The sequence below is a fragment of the Xiphias gladius genome, chromosome 23, assembly GCF_016859285.1.
Source record: "Xiphias gladius isolate SHS-SW01 ecotype Sanya breed wild chromosome 23, ASM1685928v1, whole genome shotgun sequence".
Taxonomy (NCBI): domain Eukaryota; kingdom Metazoa; phylum Chordata; class Actinopteri; order Istiophoriformes; family Xiphiidae; genus Xiphias; species Xiphias gladius.
Window position 1 is genome coordinate 23,608,202 of NC_053422.1, and position 24,310 is coordinate 23,632,511.

The 24,310-nt window shown below is 38.1% G+C and overlaps 1 protein-coding gene across 3 annotated transcripts in view; it reads right to left on the minus strand.

The window, feature by feature from the left end:
* Positions 1 to 24,310, minus strand: part of il1rapl2 (interleukin 1 receptor accessory protein-like 2) — a 330,646-nt gene that overhangs the window by 54,197 nt on the left and 252,139 nt on the right. For all 3 annotated transcript variants that reach the window (XM_040118986.1, XM_040118987.1, XM_040118985.1), the window contains exon 7: positions 14,567 to 14,641. In XM_040118986.1, coding sequence (XP_039974920.1) covers positions 14,567 to 14,641 — 75 coding nt within the window. The remainder of the gene's footprint in view (positions 1 to 14,566; positions 14,642 to 24,310) is intronic.

Consider the following 24,310-nt stretch of genomic DNA (forward strand, 5'->3'; position numbering starts at 1 on the left):
AGTTTTAAATTAACAGATGAAATTAGATTGGAGATTCCAGGAGATATACTTGACAAGGTTAATTAAATGACCAGTCAAGAGGGGCTTGTTTTCAGTTCAACGTCACTGACAGATTCAGAGCTGATATAGTTTCTCACACTGGAGTTTCTGTTTGCTCCCAGTCTGGAAAAAACACCTTTTCCAAAGTAGCACTGACTGGCTCTTTAACATAGGTAGGTCCTTAGCATGTCAATTTTAATATATTAATTTAATTACAATACCATAAATTTATGAGACCGCCTCAGAGAGGTCATTACCCTGTACAAGATTCAATATTGCATTTTATAAGCCCTGCCACCTGGTCAGACTAACAGGAAATCTGCTTTTAATGCTTTATGGCAGAGAAGAGGAACCGTTTTACCAGTGCATTGTTTTAACTTCAAAATACATACTGTCTGTCAACAAGGCTATCACTGGTTCTAATTCTTCATTCTACGCCACTTAGCAGAGCAATACCAGAAAGGGGAAGAATGTATTGTTGTGCCCTGAGCCAATTGTACAAACTCTGTCCAGGTTGTGAAGCAGCCTAAACATGAGCCGTGATTTATAGCTGTTTTTTTTTTTTCTTTCTTTCTTGCCACTCAGAGGCAGTGGAAGAAACTGTAAACACAATAAAAAATATATTATCACCTTATAAAGTTGCGATGGGTAACATGTTAGAAAACAGTTGCCTATTTACAAATCCAGCAGAAAAAAACGCAACGTTAGCATTCATTTGGTGTTTTGTTTCTTGGCACCTGACTAATTTAAGCACAATACTCACTCTCCTTTGAATTCTGTTTTGGCTTCTCCGCTGCTAAATGTTCTATTATGTTCATCTGCTAGTCACTAACTTTGTCTGTCTGCCAATTTGGTGTTGTGCAGGCAACATAGCATTGGGTTTATCAGAGCTTTTTCACTAAAAACAGCTGAATGCTGCAGCTGGAAACACAGCTGATGATAGCAGTGGGAGTGAATCAAAGCAATAAAGTTGCTGGCATAAATCAAAACAATGAGCTAAAAGATGCTACAGTAGAGTGGGCTGATAATTTTCTGTTGGTTTGACAATACGAGTTATCCCTTTCACATTTCACATTTGTTTTAATTGATCCGTTTTCAATATGAAAATATTGTTTAGTGCAGCTTTAAGTTTAGGGTTAAGATTAGAAGGGCGGACAACTGGCAATACATTGAGGTGTTTCTAGTATTTTGTACATGTATATGTATATAAGAAGAGGTGGCTAAAACTTTAGAAACACCTTTCAACATAGTGCAGTATAATAAAATACTACCATTCCCATAACAGGTTCAAAATAGCCACAGAGTCAAATCCACCTCTCTTTGACAGTGTCCACAAAAACTTAGAATCTTCATCAAAATTAAATATATAGTATGGCTGTTGCATTGGATTGCATTAGATCGTAAAAGCTAATGAACTGGTAACTCGAGCCAGCAGAGACATTATAGACATGCCATTGCATGGCTGCGTGTAAGCCTGCAGTCCAAACCAAGGTAAATAATCACCAGCCACCACCAGAAATAAGAATAAAAAAGTGAATAAAAATGATAATAGGAATGAGCATTTGGTTTTAGCCTTTGGGGTGGTTGGGCTGTGAGCTGAATAAAGAAACAAGAATCAGGAGGAGAAGTAAAATAAAGGCTAAATGAAAGAGAAAGAAAGTGAGCCCACAAGAGGTAAGGAGTGCTAATAGTTTTGGTCTCAGTGGTGGTAGTGTGTGTGTGTGTGTGTGTGTGTGTATGTGTGTGCATGTGACTGTGTGTTGGGGGAATTTCATGACAGAACTGGGTGGCAGGTGATGGCTGACTGACAGCTGTTACTCGAGGGTCGCAAAACATCCAAGTGTTCTACTTCTCCAGCTTAGATTACAATAGTTAACAGAGTAGACTAAAAAGAAGGATTGCATGGAAAATTTAATTTGGTCCCCAGACAGCTGTAGGCATAAAGTGACTGGACAATCTTATCTTTGAATGTAGTTTTAGGTGTTTGTTTTACTGTGACATTCCCAGTTGAGCAAGTGCAGGTAGATTGGAGAGAAATACTTTGGGTTGTTATGAGTGTTGGTAATCAGTTTTTTATTATATTTATGTATCATCAATATCATAAAACGTATTGCAGCAAAGGTCTAAAATCGCCACATTATTTATAATATGTTTTGAAGGATGTATTCTTCAGTTAAATTGTCCAACTATGCTGTCTTATTGTTCATTTATAGTTCTTTTCATTCATTTCTTCATTTAATATGACTTGGTGTAGTATTTTCTCCTACATGATTCAGTTTTCCGGCTGCAACAAACAGGCTCAAAATGGCCTCAAGGATCCTGTTGGGGACAATAGGATCCTTGGGGGTCATGCTTACATTGTATTTGCCACCTTGGTTGTAAAGATCTGGGACTGACGGGAAGGCCCAATTTAATTGTTTTCCCAGAGGCAAGCAGCATCAATAAACATGCAGCTCCAGCAACATAAATAATTTCACCTCGTCTGTGAGTCTGGCAGAATGTAAACACGGAGAGTACCCCCAGCGGTGGTTTCTCTGAGGTCACTGCTCTACAAAGCTGGGAGGTGCTTGCTCCAATATATTTGCCGTAGTTAAAAGATCTAAGTTGAAAAAACTCTTAAATTGTCCATTTTGCAAGAAACCTGTATTGAGGCTACTCCATGAGCATTACTGTCCTTCAAACTTGCAAAAACCTTTTGTATGTATGTATGTATCACTTTCTTGAAGTCATAAAACCCCCTTTTAAGTCAACTGAGATGAACAGTGTTGCCTATTGTAGCAGGAGAGTGAGTGATAGAGACCTCTTAACCTCCATTACACATTTAAAAGTGAAAGAAACAAACTATTCCACTTAAGATCCCTCTTTTCTTCACTCCTCTTGCTCCTGCTCCCACAGCTGTTAAAGGTGTGAAAATGTTAAGGGGGGTTAAAAAAGTGTTGCCCTTGGAGACCAAATACACACACAAACAAATGCACAGTCATACACTTTTAATGACTGAATGTACAAACATATGGAGACAGAAGAAGAGAGGATTATATTGCTACACCATAGGAGAACGTATGCTGGTATAAGGTAAATGAAGATGCTTTCATCTGCTTATTTTATTCTCTGTTACACACACATTTCTAACATGCATTAGAGTTTTATGAACATACACGTTTTTTTGTAAAAATAACAGTAGGCCAGGATACTTTTTCTGAGCTAAATGCATAATCAACAACAAGACTGAATTCTTAAACTAATTTAAATTAGCCAAGGATAAGGTTCAGTTAAGAATTAAAAATCATATTGTAATTTAATGGTTTTCTAAATGAATAAATAATTGTGTCTCAGTCAGTGCCTCATGATGATCAGTAGCTGGAGGTATGAATTTAACCACAACCAAGGAAAGTCACTGAAATTGAGAAACTCTCTGGGGAGGTTGAGAATTATCAGGGGATTATACAAATGAGTAACTGCACACAAATATATCAGAATATGTTACAGCTCTGAATGCGACAGAGAATGTATTCAGATGCTTATACAAAACAACAGCAGATGCCTTACCAGGTCAACTATATACTATCTCCTGAAGGCAACCATTGTCTGAATAGGAAGTTATAAGCTATGATAGCTGTGCTCGAAAAGAACATCTGTGTAGCCAGAGAGGGCTTTATCCTCTCTGCATTCAGTTGAATCTAAATTTGAGCTTGAAGGCTCATTCTTGACCTTGGAAAGGGCCATTTCTAATTCTAAAGCTTTCAGCCACACCTCATGGCCTTTTTCAGAAGATGGAGTTACTCAGTTGTAATGGAAATGGTTTAAGGGTGATCAGAGACGGACAACATTAAACTGTTTGTGAGCAACAGACCAAACTTGGTCACACAATCGTCTTTCTTCTAAATTCCTGGTGCCTACATTATCCAAAATGTAATTTGACTGTCGACAGTTTGGGCTGAGATTTGGGTGTGTTATGCTTGTAGCAGCTAATGTACCCTGGAGCTGCTAGCCTCAAGCAGATGTGAGGAGCTAAGGTCTGGAAAGCTCAGCCCTTTTTTTTCATTTTCAAACTTTAGTAGACTTCAGCCCCAAATAACGCTGACTCAAGAGATGTCACTTGCACACATTTAGCAGATCTTGCGTAACTCTCTCTGGAGCCACAAAAAGCTTTATACAACACTGTTCACATATGCAGTGGTGCTCCCCAAGATCTCTAAGCAGAATTTGATGTGCAAAGCAGCAGATTTCCCCTTTAAAAGGCCCATCACACCCACAGAGGTGTTTTCATTTGAATTGGCTGATTAGACCTCTAGTCAGATTGATGTTGACTGGATCCATGATGGGAATTACACGATTTCAGCAAATAACAATGATAACGGTTTAAATTATCCTGCACTAGAAAGTACAACAAAATTAACAAGAGAGTGAGCACAGTCTGTACACGCTCATACCACTTTGAGAGGAAGTCTAATAAGACGAAATACGTGAAAACACCTGCATGACTATGGGTATGTAAGGGCTTTAGGGAAAACATGGCCACCATACTCAGGTGGCAACATGGTGGTTTAAGCCCATTTGCAAGAACGGAAAATTGTTAAAACTTATACCATTAAAACATAAGGTTACAGGAGACATCCACCCAAGGCAATCAGTTTAAATCAAACCTCAAATTTAGACTTATTAAGGCCTGAATCATGTGTTTTCTTTTTCACAAAATTCTATGAAGCCATTACTGAGAAACATATTTATTAGTTTCATGGTGCACTCTATTGTCAAATATAGATATACATTAGTTAAAATTAAAGTGATCAATTTTCATCTTAATTTTAATTTTAATTTTAAATTAGAATTAAAGGTCAATATAATACGGTCATTTGTGTGACACAATATGTGTCGGATATACCTGATTTATGGTAACTAAGTATGCTTAGATAGACCAGTGCTGTGTTCTACATTTTATGCTATTTGGCCAGCAAACAAAAAGCCTTCAGAGAAAACAGCAAAAAATCTCAGTGGAGTTTGGTGCTCCAGTCAACAAATTTTTCAGGCTACCCTATGTAGTGCCACATACCTTGGATTAGGGACTGAAAGTTAGCGCCTTAAAAGGATTACTATTTTTAACTCTAATGATGGTTAAAACACACAATCAACTGAGACTATATGGATATTTTAGGATGGATTTCAGATGTCTGTGATATAAAAATCTTATGGGAATTTGGGTAAAATTATTGAGAAGGAGAATACAAAGGAAAGGAAAACACAAGAAAGCAATATGATCTAGCCCTGAAATCTTGAACACATAAAATCTCAAGAATCCAAAATAATTAAAAATCTCTACATCCTGTGAAGTTATATCCTCTAATAGCTTCTGACATATAAACTAGTAATATGTTATATGTCAAGTCTAATGCAGACACTCCAGATACAGTAGGCGCTGCATGGTGGAAATCCAACCTCAGACAGCCTCTCTCACACTCAAGTCATTAATCCTTTCAGTCTCATACACACACCCATACTGTACACACACACATAGTGGTCTTGGTAAGGTAGATTTTAGAACGGGATTTCTACTTAATAAAAATCCAATTCTGGCTCCACAGGATCTTTATCCCACAGAGAGAGTGAGAGTTTGAAGAAGAGAGAGGGAGAGAGGAAAAACAGCAGGAGAAATAATTAGACAGTGATGGAGACATGGAGATCACAGTGTACCAAACAGCGAGGACTCTTTTTTTTTTTTTTTTTAAGCACAGCCGCCACTAAACTCATTTCTGGAAAAAAACAGATTCTGATTCTTAACAGATCCTGAAAAGTATTTCCTTTACAAAAGCTCTAACATAATGTCTCTGTCTCCTAACATTAGACTTATAGTAACTTTTCAAAACTGTCTTGGATTAATTATAATATAACTAAGACACAGCTGAAATATTTGATTTTTGGTTTAGTGTCTTGCTGAAACATAATAATAGATCATTTTCCCATGAATGACCATTGTTCTCTGACATTTGACCAAACCATTTAGACAGTACTGTAAACCTAGTTTAAAGAGAATTTTGGTTACAAGAGGTCCGTAATAAATTGTTTGGTCCTATCCTATAAGTGAACCAATGAAGATGAAAATGTAATCATTCCTGTCCCATTTAAGTCAAAAATCAATACCAAAAATAGACTGACAAGAGAAGTAAATAAGTAAGTAAAGTAAGTAAAGTAAATAAGTGAATAAAGATGAAGCGTCATCTCCTTTTGAAAGCGTTTTAGTCTTGTTCAGTTCACTGTTTTGGTTTTATGTCCTGCGGCCTCACTGTTTGTGTTCAGTCTCACTGCTCTCATCGACCTCGTTTCCAGTAATGGCAGACCGCAGATAAACCCACTGTTTCCTATCTTTGCAGTGCCAAACAGCAAACATGCAACGTTTTCAACGAGCTGGTGAACATAGTGGAGCGTTTAGCAGCTAAAGAGCCGGATAAAAAAAAGCTGCAAGTGCTAGAGGGAGAGTAAATATTGGACCTACATTCATCATGTGGTTAGGAACATGACTCCAAATGAACGCTAGTGCTGCTCTTTGTCTGCTGTTTTCAACATCAACTTAATAGGACGGTAACATTGTATGTCTGTGTTGTGTTTACAGCTTGTTATGATGCCCTCAAGTGGCCAAAAACATCGTGTTGCTTGTTCCGAGGGATTCTGAGCAAATCAAGAAATTACTGACAAATAATACCGTATGTCCATCGACATTGCTCAACACCTGTTCCCTAATAAATGTGGACAAGAGAAACATTTCACATCGCTGTTATAGTGAGCAAAATGTAATTCTGAGTACTTACAGCAGTAGTTTAAGAGAACTCTTTGTCTTTCACCATATCATTATAACGGTGCAGGTGGAATCGGGGTGTCTTGGAGGACTCTGATTCATGCTTAAGGGTCACAAAGCAAAGCCATTTGATTCTCTGTTATTGTACATGGTCAATATATCAATTCTAAAAGTTATCAAAGTCTTTTTTTAAGTCAAGTATAAATGTCTCGCTGCATGTTTGCCACCTTTGTCTCAGACAAGAAGAAACAAAAACGGGAAACACAGGGGCTTTAACAGTACTTGACCTGGGGGAACAGTACGAATGGTTCAATTTCCCTGCTAATATCTTCTCGGCCTCTGCAGGGACTTAAACTGGTGACCTTGCGGCCTCAAGCCCACCTCTCCAAACTTAGGCTTCTCTTGCTGCTGTTATTTTTGCCAGTGACAACACAGTGAAACAGATGTTTAGGTGACCGTCTCCCCTTTGACAAAAACCTTTCTCCCCCTCTCCATTTTCTCTTCCTTCCCACCAGTCTCACAACATTAATCCCACCTTCTCCATCAAGTTGCAAACCAAAGCTGATTACCTTATTTATGAGGCGGCCAGATTACAAATGAAAGGGGGAGGAAAAGAATGAACAAAATCTATTCTTTATCATCGCATATCAATCTTCCTTTCACCTGCAATTATTCTCTCAATCCCTTTGATTTACTTTCGCCTTCCTCTCAACTTTCAGTGTTCCTTTATTTTCTCTCTGTCTTTCTATCATGTCTGTCAACAGCTTGTTTATATCAAGACACGGAGAGAGATTTGTGTGAGTGTGTGTGCGAGTTTGCACTTTATGACACTGATGGAAAGGCTAAACAACTAGTACTATATTCTGTAGTCTGGTGTGTGTCTGTGTGTGTGTGTATTGTGAGTGAATGGAGAGAGATGAAGAAGAAAACAATGTGTATGTGTATTGACACTGATAAAGACGCAACTCAGATACTCCCACAATACAACAGTCTTATGTGACAGTATGTGTGTGTCTCTCCTTTCCTTCCTTCCTTCCTCTTGACTTCTTCCTTGTGGTCAACCCTTCCCCATTCATTTTTTTCCCATCTTTCTTCCTGACTTAATTCTTGTGACTCATCTTTTCTCTTCTTCTCTATTTGCTCTATGTATTTACTTACTCTCTCCACCTTCAGGGCACCTTTAATTTCCCTGTTTGTTTCCTTTATTCCTTCCTACCTCTGTTCGCCCCCCGCCCCCCAGTCTTTCTATCCACCCTCTTGCCTCATTTCTAACTATTCGCTCCTTCTCTTTTCATTGGTTGATCTGTTGTCACTTACATGTTCTCCCAGTTATTTATTCCTTTCCCATTTTCCTACTTACCCCTCTTATTACAGTGTAGCCATGCTTGGCGCTAGGGATGGCAGTGTTGGTTGATTGGGCCCAGCCACTGGATTGATAGCCATGAGAAAAAACATTCATGGTCCCCAGAGGATGAAGCCTTTTGACTTTGGTGATCCCCTGACCTTTCATTTTTCCAGTGAAATATCTCCTTCTCTTCAAGACAGATTGGCACAAATTCTGGTGCACACAATCATTGTGCCCAGACGATATAATGTATTCTTTTCACCTATGATCATTTGTCCAATACTTTAGATTCTTAAGGTGCTTTTACAAAACAAGCTATCTCTGCTGGGTCTGCTGCCCACGAGTGTGTCAGTATTCTGTATTTTCAATGGGTGGCAGCAGGGTGAGACTCTGGACACATCCAATCTAACAACCTGTGCCATACATGGACCATACTGTACATACTGTACAGGTTGATGCTATCTTCCTAGTTGTAGCTTAAAATAGACCTGGGCTGTTAATAATGTTTACTTCTATCTTTCTGCCCTCTCCTTCCAACCAATTTCTCCCACTGCCCCATCCTTCCTCCATCATCCTTTAAAGTTTCCTACCTTAGTTCCTACCTTAGTTCTTCCCCTTCCTCCCCTCCCCTTCCTGTCTTCCACCTTGCTTTTTCTTGGTCTCATTGTCTCCTATATTCTCATTTGTTAATTATTCATTTTTGCCTTATTTAAATATTGTGTATTGGATAATTGACAAAACATTTAACGATATTTACATGCATATTCTCTCTTTCCCTTTTTTTTCCCTTTCTGTCCTCCTTTCATTAATCCCCTTGACCCTTCCTTCCTAACTGTCTTCCTTCGTTTCTATCATTTTTTCTCCTCCCCACTTACTTTGTACTGTTTCTCTTTTCACCTTAATCCATCTTTAGCCTTCTTCCTTTTTTCCATGTATTTCTAAGCACCAGTTTTATTACAGAGACAAGGTTTTTATCACCCTTAACTGGGCAAACAAAAATAAATGCAAAGATCGTCATGTCTTTTTGTTGCAGACAATATGCTGCATTATTCTGCTCTGAATTACATGAGGATGACTAACAACTCCAAACATAACCAGTCTCTCTTTTGAATGAAGATCTAATGTATGAAGACTTTTCCTGCATTCATTTCATCCTGTTCCCCTCCCACTTCATGTTATCTCCATGTGACAGTTTGAAAGGGAATAATGACATGATGCATCACCATTTTAGAGCACATGAACAAAAAGACCGACTGAGCTGAAAGAGAAAGACAAAGAGACGGTTAGAAAATATAGAGAGCCACAGAGGGAAGACAGACAGATGGAAGGAAAGTGAGATAGAGGCAGACACCTCGCAGGGACAGAGGAAGACAGACGTAGAGAGATAAATAGAATGGGGGAAGAAGAAGACAGAGACAGACGGAGAAACAGAGACGAGGGGAGAGAGAAGAAAAAGACTGAAAGCCTGCCTCCTTATCTTACCCTGCCTTTCACAGCCAACCTCACGCTGGCACTTAATACTACTTTGTGTGTGTGAGTTGCAGAAACTATCTGTGAGCATGTTTCCCTGTTTGTATGTATATATCACTATTTTCATTATCAATGAATGATTCTATTATTTCTTCAATTAACTCAGAGGTGTGCACGGTAAATCTCCAAATCTTCTTTTTTTTGGTTCTCCAACAGTCCAATATCCAAAGAAAATCTAAAGCTTGAAGCAGGACGTTTAGCATTTTTGCTTAATGAATGACCTAACAATATATCCAAAATGAATTTTCTGTCAGTTGATTAATTGATTATTCGATGAATAGATTCCATTGTAGTCTAGAGGTAGTGTGTGTCCACTTTGTGCATCAATGTGTTTACTACTTCCACATACGTGTGATTGTGTGTGTGTGTGTACTTGATTTTCATTAGGCTCTAATGCCCACGTGTACAGTATGTTGCCCCATATACAGTGTGTGCTTGTGTGCATCTGTGTGTACTTAGATGGTTTCTGTGAGGGCTATTTAATTTGCCAGATAATTTAGTTTGTTGCCAGCAAATAAACATTGACAGCTGAGGTCTTATACTAACTCCTGCCAGGTAGAGTTCACTCATTCACATATGATGTGTCAGATGTGTACCCATATATATGAAGCTACGGCCAGTAGAAAGTTAGCTTAGCTTAGCACAAAGACTGGGAGAAGGGGGAAACAGTAAGCCCCGCTAAAGCTCTCTAATTAACATGTTTGTTTAATCCACACCAAAATTGAAGCTTAAAAACTACAAATTGTAGTTTCACAACAAGTTATGAGTGGGAGTATTTTAAGGCAAGTGATAGCAAGAATTCTAGCTACTTTGAAAAGGCAGTGATGATCAAAACATAAAGTTGACAAAATTAAAATAATTCTCAATACATGTCAATAAACTTTTTAAGGAAATGTTTCATTTTTATGCTGACCCCCTTCTTCTGCTTTGAAAAAACACAAAAAAGCATGTATTTGAGTAGCATACAAATGTTTTTCACCTCAAATGGTTACTAAATACTTTGTGAACTCCATTAAGATTTTTATGACAAATATTCAAAATACCAAATCCTCTATAGTCAACATAAGTGAAGAGGAAATATCTTCCATAAGCTTTTGTTTCAGTATACTGAAGTTTATATAATGTTAGACACAATGAATTATGAGTAACCATGACAAGGTATGAAGGGCACTGTGATGACTGATGTGACACACCTTTGCTATTAGCTGATTCAACTCTTGATGGACGGCATTGTGGGTAGACGTGATTGTAGCCTTTATTTTCCAACACCTAGAAGTTACTACACTCAGCACTTAGGAATCGCACTTCACTTCAGTAAAAGTCTCTTCTAAAAAGTTTGATCTTAAACGCCTCTTAATATATAGCCTCTCAGTCCAACTTTTTACTACAAAATGTTTGACTCATAAGTCAGATTTTAGGACCATACTGGCCCAGGTACAGTATTAGGAGTTGTTACACCCACATAACCACAATTACCTGTATCTGAACCAAAGGGAAAAGCGGGAACAGAGGAGCGGATGGACTTTGCGGTCAAACATTGAAAGAGTTTCTTTTGGGGACAGAGGTCAAGGGATAGACGACATGAACATTTGACAGTCTAGCAATTAGCTGAGCCTCACCGGTTTTAAATATGACTGACATTTTGGTCTGAGAACATTGGAAAGACAAAATTACTGTTAGCAAATGATGAACCCCTTTGAACTTGTGATGAATGAAAGGAAGCTTTTACATTACCAGTTCTTAAATCAAATTGTGTATAACTTTTCAAATCATCACAATTTATCATGATTGAGTTTATGTGCATTTTCTTCATACTGGTTTTAAATTCACATTCATTTTCACTCTCTAATCTACATTCATCATTTGGCTTTGTCAACTCCATTCTTCTGACTCACACTATGAAAAAATGGAAATTTATTGTTTAAGTTGTGACTACTGAATGACTTAAACAAGAAATTTGCTTCTCTGGATTAATCAAATAACTTGACTAGTTATCAGTCTTGTTTTTTTTTTACTTCCGCTCCTCATACAGTATATCCCTGCTTGAACACAGAGTATGAACGTTCATAATGACAGGAAATTTATCAAGCAATATGAACTCCAAATATGTTTATTAAGGCAAAATGAATATTGTACTCATATTATCCCAAGATTTGACCTGTAGCACGAAGCCTAATGTTATTGCTGGTTACAATACAGTAAGACTTGTAATAAATGTACCTTACATTCAGATAATGTATTTATCTAAGCCATTTTTAGATTTTCTAAGATGTTAATAGTACTGATAGTATTGCATTACATTTACTCCTTTGGCAGATGCTCTTATCCAAAGCAACTTACAAGTGAGGCACTTAGGGTTCAGTGTCTTCCCCAAGGACACTTCAGTACACGGACAAGAGGACCTGGGAATTGAACCGCCAACCATATGATCAGTGGACAACTCGCTCTACCACCTTAGCCACAGCCACCCCCATGTATGTGCATTACACACCTACACATTTCCGACACCGTAGGGTTTTAAAGGCTGACTTTCTCAGGGGATGTGCAAATAACTCCTCAATCAGCATTATTCTTTTTTCTGTATTTTACTTTTTTTTACTTACATCATGAATCAATCTTTAATTATGAGCTCTTTTTGTCTGTTGCCTGTTTCCCACATCTGTATAATAACAATGAACTTAATGAATTGTGTTTATAACTGCCATCATTATGGAATAATAAGAAAAGCAGAGGAGAGAGAGGAAGGACGTGGGATGGTAGAGGAGAAAAAGAAAAAATGTGAAAAAACTAAAGGAGGAAAGAAAATGAAAAGGAAATGAAGGCAAAGAAACCAACAGTTAAGAGAGAAAGAGAAAGGAAGAAAAAATCAAGGGATTAAGAGGAGAAGAAAAAATGAAGAAGTAAAAGGAGAGAAGAGAAGAGGATAGAGGGAAAAAAGTGGAAAATGAACAACATAACTGTGGTTGCTGATGTAAATCTCCCTCAGGTTAAAACAAGATGATAATTAGAAATGTACTGCAGGGTCACACTATGACTGTGTGTGTATGTGTGTGTGTGTGTGTGTACAGCGTGTACATATGTGTCTTACTGTGCAGCCTTTATTGCTGCGGGTGAGTTTGTGTGTGTGTGTGCGTGTCTGTGTGTGCGTTTGCGTGGTGGTGGTGGGGGTGAGGTTGCAGTGCCCATTAAAAGGTGTCCCTGCTGCAATCAGTGTACAGAGGCCTGAGGGCCTATTTGTTACTACATCAATCTGGAGTTAATGGAAAAACACACAGACACACACACACACACTCATACACAGATCCAAACACGTTTTTGCCTACAGTGCTAACATTGTCAGAGAGACCGCTGCATAGCAGGACACATGCATAGACACGTATGCACACGCACACGCACACGCACACGCACACACACACACACACACACACACACACCCAGCTGGCCCACAGCACAACACAACACACACTGTTTAATGCACAAAAAAAAATCCTAATGAGGTCCTTTCAGTTTATAAATTCTTGTCTCCTTATTTCATTCTTAGATTTCTTTATCAGACCATTCTTGTTGTTGTCAAAACAGACTCACCTAATATCAACATTTTTGTCTGGTAATAGGATTGAGCTGTGGGCCCAAAAACGTGGAAGCTTTGAGAACTTTTTGATGTATATGGAAGATTAGAAACCTTAATGGAATTACTGGGACACCATCTTGGTGACAAAGTGTCAATTTTTCATCATACATTCATTCTCTTTAAATTAAAGCTATATCAATTCTAATTATATCAACCCCGTAGGCACAGTAGTTCATATAAGCTTTGACATTTTCTGTTCTAAGCACAGGGTGTCTATCACTTGGTACTTGGTCCTTGAGCACAAAAAAACAGAGCCAATAATGCATTTAATATCAGTCAGCTTGCAATAAATGGGGGAAGTCCTGGGGAGCTAGCATTCCCAGTGATAGCATTAATACTGAAGAGACATACAGAGACAAGAAAAGTGCTCCATCTATGGGGTCATCGTGAAGAGAAAATCAAATCAGACAAATCTATGCAGCATTGGCAGATAGAAAAGGGGTAACTCTTCCATGCACACGGTCAAGGTGGAATTACAGTTGTGCATTGAGGGGCTTAGGTGTAACTTTGTAGTCCACGCCAAATGCACGTTCTGAAAAATGTAATGACAATGTCAGGGCCATTGTGGCTATGGAGATAGCAGAACTGTGACTGGTAAGATTGGGCTTTTGTTCTCTCCTACAAGTTTCTGATGTCAGTGGAGATTGTTGAAAGTGAGGACAACTTGAAGAGAATTGATACACACATCTAGCAAAGTCATTTGCACTGTAAACCTTCTTCTGGCTGTGCCCCCCACTCTCTATTCCAGTGATTGAAGGATGTCAATGTGGCAATTGCGCAGAATAATGAGATAAGGTGGACCTTCCCACTGTCACTTGTTTCGCAGATCAAGTGAAAAAATGTAGATTTTTTTTTTTTTTTTACTTTAAGTATTGCGTTGTTGCTATCATGGGGTGACATCCAATGCTGAACAATGAATCAAAACCTGCGCTGCAGGTTTCTCCTGCAGAACTCGTGTTAAACCCTCGCCTCGGGTAAAATGTTAGCCTTAGGGTTCATTTATGCCCGAAGGTCACGCTAGAGTGGCACTTGAGCCGACCACCTTTGTTGTGATAGGGCAAAAGTTGAAGTTTCCATGGAAGTGTCCCAATAGAGCACCATGTGGCACCATGAAGAAACACCACAAAAATGAACACTTCACACCAAAGATGGAGACATTTTTAAAAATAAGGACCTCAAGGATCTCCACTTTAATCTAAGAATAAATAAATAGAGAGGAGGTGTTGGTTCTTACCAGGCGTGATTTCTATCACTGTGTCGTGTCTCTCTGGGGGGAAGAGGACCTTGGGAGGCTGAGTGGTTTGGAGAGCTGTAAGAGAAACAGAGCGAGAGAGTTTTAAACTAAAGCACTTTGGTACTGGTAGACATGGCATAATATTATCGGCTCATCATTCTAACATTACAAATCTTCCACCTAAAAACCACAAAGGTAAAGGAGAAAACACACTTTATTTCTCACTTCACAGGCACATTCATCGTGTCCATCCAACTATTAATATGTATGACTGGCCTGAAAAGAAAAAAAATGAAAGCATGTCTTAATTCTTGAAAAAGACATTGTGTGTTTCATTCATTCACTGTGGCAAGCGACATCTCCGAATGTCAAAAGGAGGTCTTTTTTTCTTCTCAATCAAAACAAACCTTATGTAGCAGTACTTCTTGGATAAAGGCAAATGAAGAGGTAGTATGAAGACTAGAGTTGGAGAGTGAGAAATAGAGTAGAACAGGTAACAAATAACAATGTAATGTGAGATTTGGGTTAGCCTGAAAAACACAATTTCTATGTGGCTGTAAAACGACACTATTTGTGAAAGTCCAGGTAGAGATCTGACCTTTGCTATATTAATTGACTGCCCTACAGCATCACAAAGCCAAATATAAAGAGACTGGAGAGGCTAGACATACTGACTGCCACACCTACAAGACGCTGCCCCAGCCACAGAGGAAGCTCATTGTACAGCTCGTCCCACCTCATGATTTCTTTCTGTCTATGCAGAGAAACAAGATGACTGACTGTGTTTCAACTCTGATGACCAGCAGACACTCTGCCTCCACCTAAAGCACCTTTCAATTTCATCTCAGTGGACTCTGAGCAGCTAGTGGAGATGACTGGTACATGCAGTAATGCATCTGTGCATTCTCTTAGTCGATTAGCTGACACTGTCAAAGAAAAAAAGTTGATGAGATGAATGGAAAATGGGATTAGACTTAAAACCACGCAGAAATGAACTACGCCCATATTAGCCATGCGCGCTGTGATGCAATGTCAGTCTGCGGTCAGTGTGCCAGGCAGTGCAGCACTTTGGTCCAGAACAAAATATCTCATCCACTATAGGAAGGAGTGCCATGAAATCTGGATGCAGACAATGGCCTGCATTTAGATAACACTTTTATCCAAAGCAATTTTGGGTCCAGTGTCTTGCCCAAGGATAATGCGACACGTGGACATGAGGAAGTGGGGATCCGACCACCAACCCTGTGATTAGCGGACGACCTGCTCCACCTCCTGATCCTCAGCCACTCTATGTTGTCCCACGTCAGTAGTCGTCCTAATGACTTCGGGGATTACCTAACTTTTCCTCTATTGCAACTTTGAGGGTGACACTCTCACTCGAGTGAAATGTCTTGACAACTGTTGGATGGATGGCCATGAAATTTAGCAAGACATTTATGTTGCCCTCAGGATTAATTGTAATAACACTTGTGATCCCTTCATTTTTCATCTAATGGCAACATCAGTTCAAATTTTTAATTAGACCAATGCTTGAAGTGTATATTTTATTCTTTCCGAAAACTAAGGACATTCCTATCATCCTCAGCTGTATTTGGTGTTTAGTGCTAATTAGCAAATCCATGTCAGCTTTGTCATTGTGAGCATGTTAGCTTACTGACGTTTGCATATTGATGTTGAGCAAGTGGCTCAAAGCACCACTGTGCCTCAATACAGTCTCACAGACCAGCTAGCATGGCTGTAGTCTTGCTTCATCCACATTACCAAGCTCAAATATGTGTGTCAACGGAAAAATTATGGTACTTGAAAACTGTCATCTGTTTTAATCTTTCATCAAACATCAGACCTCAGCCACTTGGGTTTTAGGGATGCTATATGTGAAAAAGGTCCATTTAAAAGTTACTTTAATGTGGGATGTTTTCTGGAGGGGGAGATGTGCTCAAGCAACGCATTAAAAGCTGCAATCCTTTTGAAAATGCACACTCACGTAGATAGGAAGGTGCAGCGGTCAGTCACGGTTCTCTCTTTACGTATTGGTGCACTAGTAATTATATTTCTTGTGTTGCAACACTAACAACCACAGTAAACAAAGCTAAGTGATCATATCAGAGGGTGCTTCCGCACCTAAAACTGTTTCATTACTCTGACTTTCAGTGGAAGTGTAACACATTGGTCTAAATGCTTTTCCTGTGTTTTTCAGAGTGACAAGAATATCCTATGGAGATACAGCTTTTCTTTTCTTTTCTACGTTGTTTTTCAACTTTCTTCCCCAATAACACTTTTACTTTTTCCCACATTAACACTGTCAATCCCTCTTTCACTCAATCCCTCGTTCTGTTTCTCTGACAAGACTGATAGTTTCATTTGCATTCTGAAGGTTCCACTGCACCCTTTTAAGATTAATGAGACAACCCTTCACCTAGACCTACTACTCTCCTAATCTGCCCTCTATTCCCATCCTATACCCCTCCTTCCTTACCTTCCTTTGTGTAGACTTTTAATTTTTGCTGTCTGTTTTAAGCTTTTCATTTTATGACAGAACATACTGCATGGCTTTTCATGGCCTTAAGCTGCATCAATATCATTTGTTGTTGGGTGTACGTAGGTGCTTTTGCCTAAACCTGCCTGGTAATTTGGTGACTCATTGTGAACTTGACTGTGTCAGAGTGAGAAGGAGGCACAGTAGGAGCTGTGTCATAGTGATTAAGTAGTGGTGCAGTATGTCTCTCCTATATACAGTACATACATGTCTTTATCAAATGACACACACCTAACATATCCTATTCAAAAGTTGCCTTACTGATTTGTGTTTGTTAGGTAAATTGTCCATTTTGATGTACAGAAAGTCTGTCCAGCAACACCGCTTGCCACAAAATTACCAAAAATCTGTCGCAACACGGGATGCAACAAAAACATGTGCCATTAATTCACAAAAGCTGAGTTTTCTGTTGGAGCAAAGGAAGATTGTGTATGTGAGTGTTTTAGGTCTGTGTCAACCTGAATAAAAAATTAGAATATCAAAAGGTGTGTGGTGAATATATGATAATGATGGGGTTGCTGTTGACTCGAAGCACACAGCTTCATATAAACACACACATAGTCTAGGTCTGTCTGGGAAAGTGCCATTAGGTTAGAGGCAATGGCTGAGTCTCTCCAAAGTCTGAGGAACCATGAATATTAGGCAAAGCAAGGGTTTAATCTGAGACATAAACTTTGCATGCAACAAAACAACAACACAGAGATTTTATAGTTTATTATATCTTAATTTTGAATGACTGAGTGATGTCTGAATAGATCCTTCAAAAAATGGAAATGTACAGATGTAGAAAGGGAGATTGAAAATGCCATTAAGTCAAATTTCTGCTTTAGTCCTTAGCAAATAAATTTGAATCTGCATCAATAGATGTTTTTGGAAAACTGGGTCCAATAATTAATGCTAAAAAATCCAACACTGACATAAAAATGTTATAATGAACGTTTTAGCAAACAATTGTCTATTGACACATCCAGCAGACATTAACATTAGAATTTAGAAACTAGTTGAATCTTTATTTTCCTACCAGCTCTGTTTTGGTCTCCACTATCTCCTGAGAACGCCTGTCGATAGGGCTGCAATGTCGATAGGGCTGCAACTAATGGTTATTTTTACCTAAAAAATAATTTCTTGACTGGAGCGTTTTATCTAAACAACGTGAGAAAGATAGTGAGAAATGTCATTTCCAAAAGTCCAAATTGTGGTCTTCAAATGTCTTGTTTTCTTTTGTCTGATTACCAGACTAAAACCCAAAGATATTCAGTTTAGAATGAAACAAACATTTGACGAGCTTGAACCAGAGAATGACTGGAGCTTTTGTGTGAAAAATTACTACAATTAATTGATTATCAAATATTTGCTGATTAAATGATGCCTGACTAATCAATTATTTGACTAATCATTCAGCCCTAAATGTCAAGAATATTACAAGAAATGCCCATGTTAAGTTAAAATATTGATACATAATGATTGTTGCTTGGTAGTTTGTGAGCCATTCAAAAGTCTTACCACATATACAGGGACCTTTTGGAGGGCAGAGACTATTACCCAGTGACAAAAATGAAGGGGAAAGTTTTGGTTTCATAAAGAGGTTCCAGGAAAACTTTGTGCATCAGCAAAATATAATGAAAACATTTTTTTATGCATGCATACAGTGCATTCGATATTTACATTTGGACAATCAAATGTAGCCACTGCCCACAACCAATTCCGTATTTGGCATTATACTGTATATACTGTGGGAGTGTGTGTGTGTATGTGTGTGTATACATATATATATATATATATATATATATATATATATATATATATCTACATATACATATACATATATATATATATATATATACATACACATATATATACATATACACACATATATATATATATATATATATATATATATATATATATATATATATACACATATATATATATTTATTATTTTATTTTATATACAAAACAAGTAAATGGTTTTCATGTTGACGCTAATCAGTGTCTATCTTAAAAAAATACCTGGACCTTATGTGATCTACACCCTAATGGTGTACATTGAACATAAAAACTAATTACCAAGACTGGATTACAAAGACTCAAATAGCAGCTGTTTCTGTGCATTGCTGCTTCAATGTACTTTGTATTTACAGTAAGATTTGACCTTTTCCAGTAAGGTAGTGCGGTGCGATCCAGCAGATTAGGTCAGACAGAGCAATAATCACTAGACAGACCTTAGGCAGAGTCGTCAAAGGTTGTTTTAGTGCTTATCTCTTACTGCTATCCTTACAGGGGTTATAAATCTGGCATTTTCTTGAATTTAAAGATGTTTCTGAGTGTGTGTGCATGTGTGTCATCAGGTATGAATGTATGTGAACACCAAAAAGTTTAGACAAACTTTTCTGCGATCTAAGAGCGCTTTGACGCTATCTGAATCATCTGGATCTGATCATTTCAGCTTGCTCAGGTGCTCCAACTGGATTAAAACAAACACTGTTTTATTGCAGTTGTTATCGCCACAGATGAAATGAATCCAATTTATGTGTCAGACCAAATGTAACCTTTTTTCCATTTTCATTTTGAAATCTCAAGACAAAAGGATTCATAACATGGGAAACATTTCCATTACGATAGAACAGAAAAGGACGTTTCTTAACATTTAAAACATTGAAAACACATTTCACTGTTTACTCATTATGATGTTAATTGTTCCTGAAACGTGGCCTTAACGGTTTTGTTCTGCAAATGGAATGATTCAACAATCACTATGTTTTGACCTTTTGCTGTTTTCTATCCAGTGAAACTACATGACACTTTCTCTCATCTGACCAAGAGACAAACTGGAAATTTATTTTGTCAAGGGGGAGAGTTTTCCTCATTTGAGAGACATATTCTAAAAGTATTAACTCATAAGGGCTGTCATAGGGAGGTGTGCACTCAGAAAAAGAAGATGTAAGTACTGTGGCGCTCTATAAATCTTGTCACAACTAAGTAATATGCTAGAGAATGGAAAACAGAGGTCAGTCATGGTTCAGATTAACAAAAAATAAAAACCTTTATGGTTTAAAGGAACTTTGCGAGAATTTCCTTCTAAACAAAAAAAGTTTTCTGTGCCCCTTTGCGGTTTAGTAAATATGTTGATTGAATTTTCTTCCATATAAAACAGTTTCAAAGCTGAGTTTTTTTTTTGTAAAAGGAACTTCTATTGTTTACATCAACGCATACTGGCTTGCAGTCTTCTTTCCAGTGACAAACAAATATTCATTGACGACCTCTTTTTCAGGAAAAAAACAAGAATAAAACTAAATAAAAAGCAACCTTTGAAAACTGCAACTGTGATGAAATGTATTACATTTTCGTCAACGAATAAAAAGTAAACAATAATTTGAAAGATGGAGAATTTGCCATGTATCTGCATCTGTGGAACCACACCGCTCATAGCACATAGCTCCTGTTTAGTAGAACAGTTTCCTCTGCAGGTCAGAAGATGATTTAGCCTGCTTGACCTGTTGCAATACAATAAATAAGAAACACTATGGACTAAAGTGACAATCAACTGAGAAGTAGACAATGAGCGGCTACAAAACAGCTGAGAGAAACTACGAAAACATGCAGGCAGCCCGCTGACAGTTATTGAAAGGTAAGCTAATGTAACTATCAATTGCTGTAGATGTGGAAGTAACATTAACCTTACTTTCAGTCGACTATCTTTAGTTTTACTATGAGGAGGAGTGAGTAGGTTACAGGATTAATGCTGGTGGTCCATCTAAATCGTCCTTTAGATGTTTGCTAAATAAAGATCACGGTATTGATTTTGATCTAGCGTCTCCTCCTCAAACCCAGACAATGAACAGTATTTTGGTGAAGAAGTGTGTGAATCCAGCCTCGGAATGACTCGCTGCTCTGTAGAGAACAGCACAGGTAGCTGCAGTAATGCTAGGTTAGCAGGAACAATTGTACTAGAGCAGAGTAGAGAGAGAGTGGTTCTGTTAAAAAACAGACAGAGCTTGGAAATGACACCTGGATTTACTGAGGTGAGTCAGTCTGTACCACTGCAGAGCAGAGTGACATGGACACCTTGCGAGAGGCACCTGTAACCATGGTGACTGTACACAAAGATGGTGACTGCTGCATCCTCAAAATATACTGAAGACATAAATTAAAAATGTAAGACCAACATGTCTTTAGTTTTTGTTGACTAAAATGAGACTTAAACTGACAAAAATCAAACGACTAAAATTTGACTAAAACGAATAGATATTTTCATCAAAAGACCTAGGATTAAGACTAAAGCAAAACCATTTTACTGCTGCATTACCATCTGACAGACTGTGAAGCAGATGAAAGCACTGGCAGGAACGTGTATGGTGCCACCCTCATGCGCATGCATGTGCGTCCTCGTGCGCAGATGAGATACAAACAAACCTGGCATGCACTCATCAAAACATTTTACCATAGCACTACTAGTGGTCAAAATCTCCAGAGGGTACCTTTAAAGCAACGGTATGTTACTTTTGAAAAAAGACATAGCATATATTTACTTTTTCAAATAAAAAGTTGAATTAACTAGCAAGAACACACACCCTTGTTGAGTTTAATACACTCAGGGGTTTTGCTGCTACAGCCTTACTTGGTCTGGTGTGACCAGTAGCTTATCGTGGCTAACATTAGCAAACTTTAGATGCACACTGCTGAAAAAATACTGATTCAGTTCATTGACTTTAGGACTCTTTACTTGTGTTACAGTTCTACTAAATTTTAGCAAGTCCCAGATAAGCATTTCAATGGTTTTAGCACAAAAGTAAACCAAGAATAAAAGTATCAAATCTAAAAGCAATCTGACTCACCACTGCAAGAGGTTTAAAATCTTATATATGTATTACTTTATTACTGAATCATTAATACTGAAGCATCAACAAGTAAGCTTTATTTTAATGTCATATCTGGTGAAAGTGGACCTAAAGATAACTTTAATAGTAGCCTCTTTGGGTAAGGTGGCAACTTAACATACTGTTGGGTACTTAAATGTAAAATAATGCAACATATTTAATAGGCCAATCGTATGTTTAATATGTACAATCATATTCTAGCAAAGTAACTACAGCAGTCAAAGAATTGTGATGGAGTAAAATGGATAATATTTCCCTGAAATGAAGTGGAAGAGAAATAGAGAGTAGCGTAAAATAACCATTGAAATAATCAGATAATGTAAGTACTGTACTGTACATGAACCTCGATTCTGTACTTCTGTACAAGCTTAGTAAACAGATCGGACTAAGCCTTTCTGTTCTCTAAAAACAACAGTGAAAAATGTACACTTGTGTGTGTACATTTCGTGCTGTTCAGTGTGCATAATCAGATTCTATATTCTGTATATCAAAGTGATTTGACCTTTCGGGGAATTATGAAATGTGTGGCGGAGCAGAGACGCGGGAGACATTTATGTTTAGTCCTGATACATTTCGACTTGTATGTCATGCCCTATTCACAGTAAGACTCATTTGTTCCTGTCAGAATCCACTCCGATCTGATTTCTTGTTTTGTGGTGCAAATTGGTTGCTCTGATGGTGGAATTCTGAGGGGAAAATGAAACATTTTGATTAGTATGATGCAAAGCAAATAGCCCGATTCTTATTATATGCCACAGTGTTCCATTAGTGAATACCGAGTGAGGCTCTGACATTAAATAGATTAATGAGAAAACAGTCAGGGTGGGGGGTGTGGGGGTGGGGTGTCTATCAACCAGCAAACAAGTTATTTGTTTGCTGTCCTTCATATCCAGCAGAGCAGTGGCCTTAAAATAATTGACAATTTCATACATCTGTAAGATCTTAAATGGATATTGTTCTGAAATTTCTGATATTCTGATATTTTGAAAAGAAAATGTAGTCCGGTCGCAATTACGGTTCCTCCCAAAGTAATTGAAACTGTTGAAAAAATCTGTGTGGTCAAGTGAGAACTGTATCTGTTACATTAGCATTGAACTACCTCCAATAAGGCATTTTGGCTGACATGAAGCATTAATGTTTGTTTGCTTTGCAAGGATTTCTGAATTATTTAAAGACAAGCCAGGTATTTAAGCTTTGAGAAAAATCGGTTGTATTTATGACTTGGACATTGATGAGAATGACTTTACAAGTAAGTAACTGGTAATAATTGTAACTACAACGTGATGAGATTGAAGCATAAAGAGCTACATATAGAACAACTAATGAAGTACTGTATCTTAGTGATAGCTGGGTAGCATTACATCAACTCGCCTAAACTGGGGAGACCAACCTTTCAGTAACAAAAGTTGTCACCGGCCTCAGATGTATTGTTTTTGGAGATTAAATGCCACGAATGCAATGCAGAACATGTCCTTAGGGTGTGAGTATTTTTGGAACTCTATTAGGAATATTTTCATCCGCTGTCATACAGCTATCACCATTTTCAAAGAAAACAAGGAAAGCAGGCCCTGCTAATACCTTTATTTTATTATATTTAAGGTAAACTCTAACCAACATGAAACTACAGTATTTACCTGATATCACATAGTATTTAGCTCGAGAGTTAGCCGCTCTCTCTCAACATATGCTAAGCCTGGAGCCTGTTATCAGTTGCCAGCGCACACTAACGTGTTAGCATTGAACTTTAGTGCCCTCAGCCTACAAGAATATGGATAACTTTGGTACTTGTTATTATTATTATACAATAAATAGGCTGATAATCCTAAAAGATGGTGTACTCCTTTAAATGCTATAACAAAGTACACTTGAAACAAGCATTCTTGGATTCCACTTTCTACTTAGAAAATGTAAAGGGTGAATAATTGTGGACTGAAAAAAAAAAAATCTGAAACAAAAGGCTGAATCATAGCAGTGATGACGCAAGTCCGGCTTTATGGTAATGTCATTATGATGATCTGGTGTTGTGTGAAATATACATAGACCTATTTCTGATGCAAGCATCACTCTTTGGAGAAAGCCAAAGCCCGAGGGTGGAACACACTGTGTAAGTGTGCATGAGATCGATGGGCTTTAATGTGACCCTGGTGCAAGTGCTGAGGTAGGGGAAACATTAAACCAAAGTACACCTTTCTCTTTTCGCACGCACGCACGCAAGATGCACACACACAAACATTGACGTATGCATTATAGACCATTATCACAGATACCATCTGCTCCGGAGCAGAGCCACACTAGAGGGACACACAGACGGAGGAAACAAGCGCTCTCCCT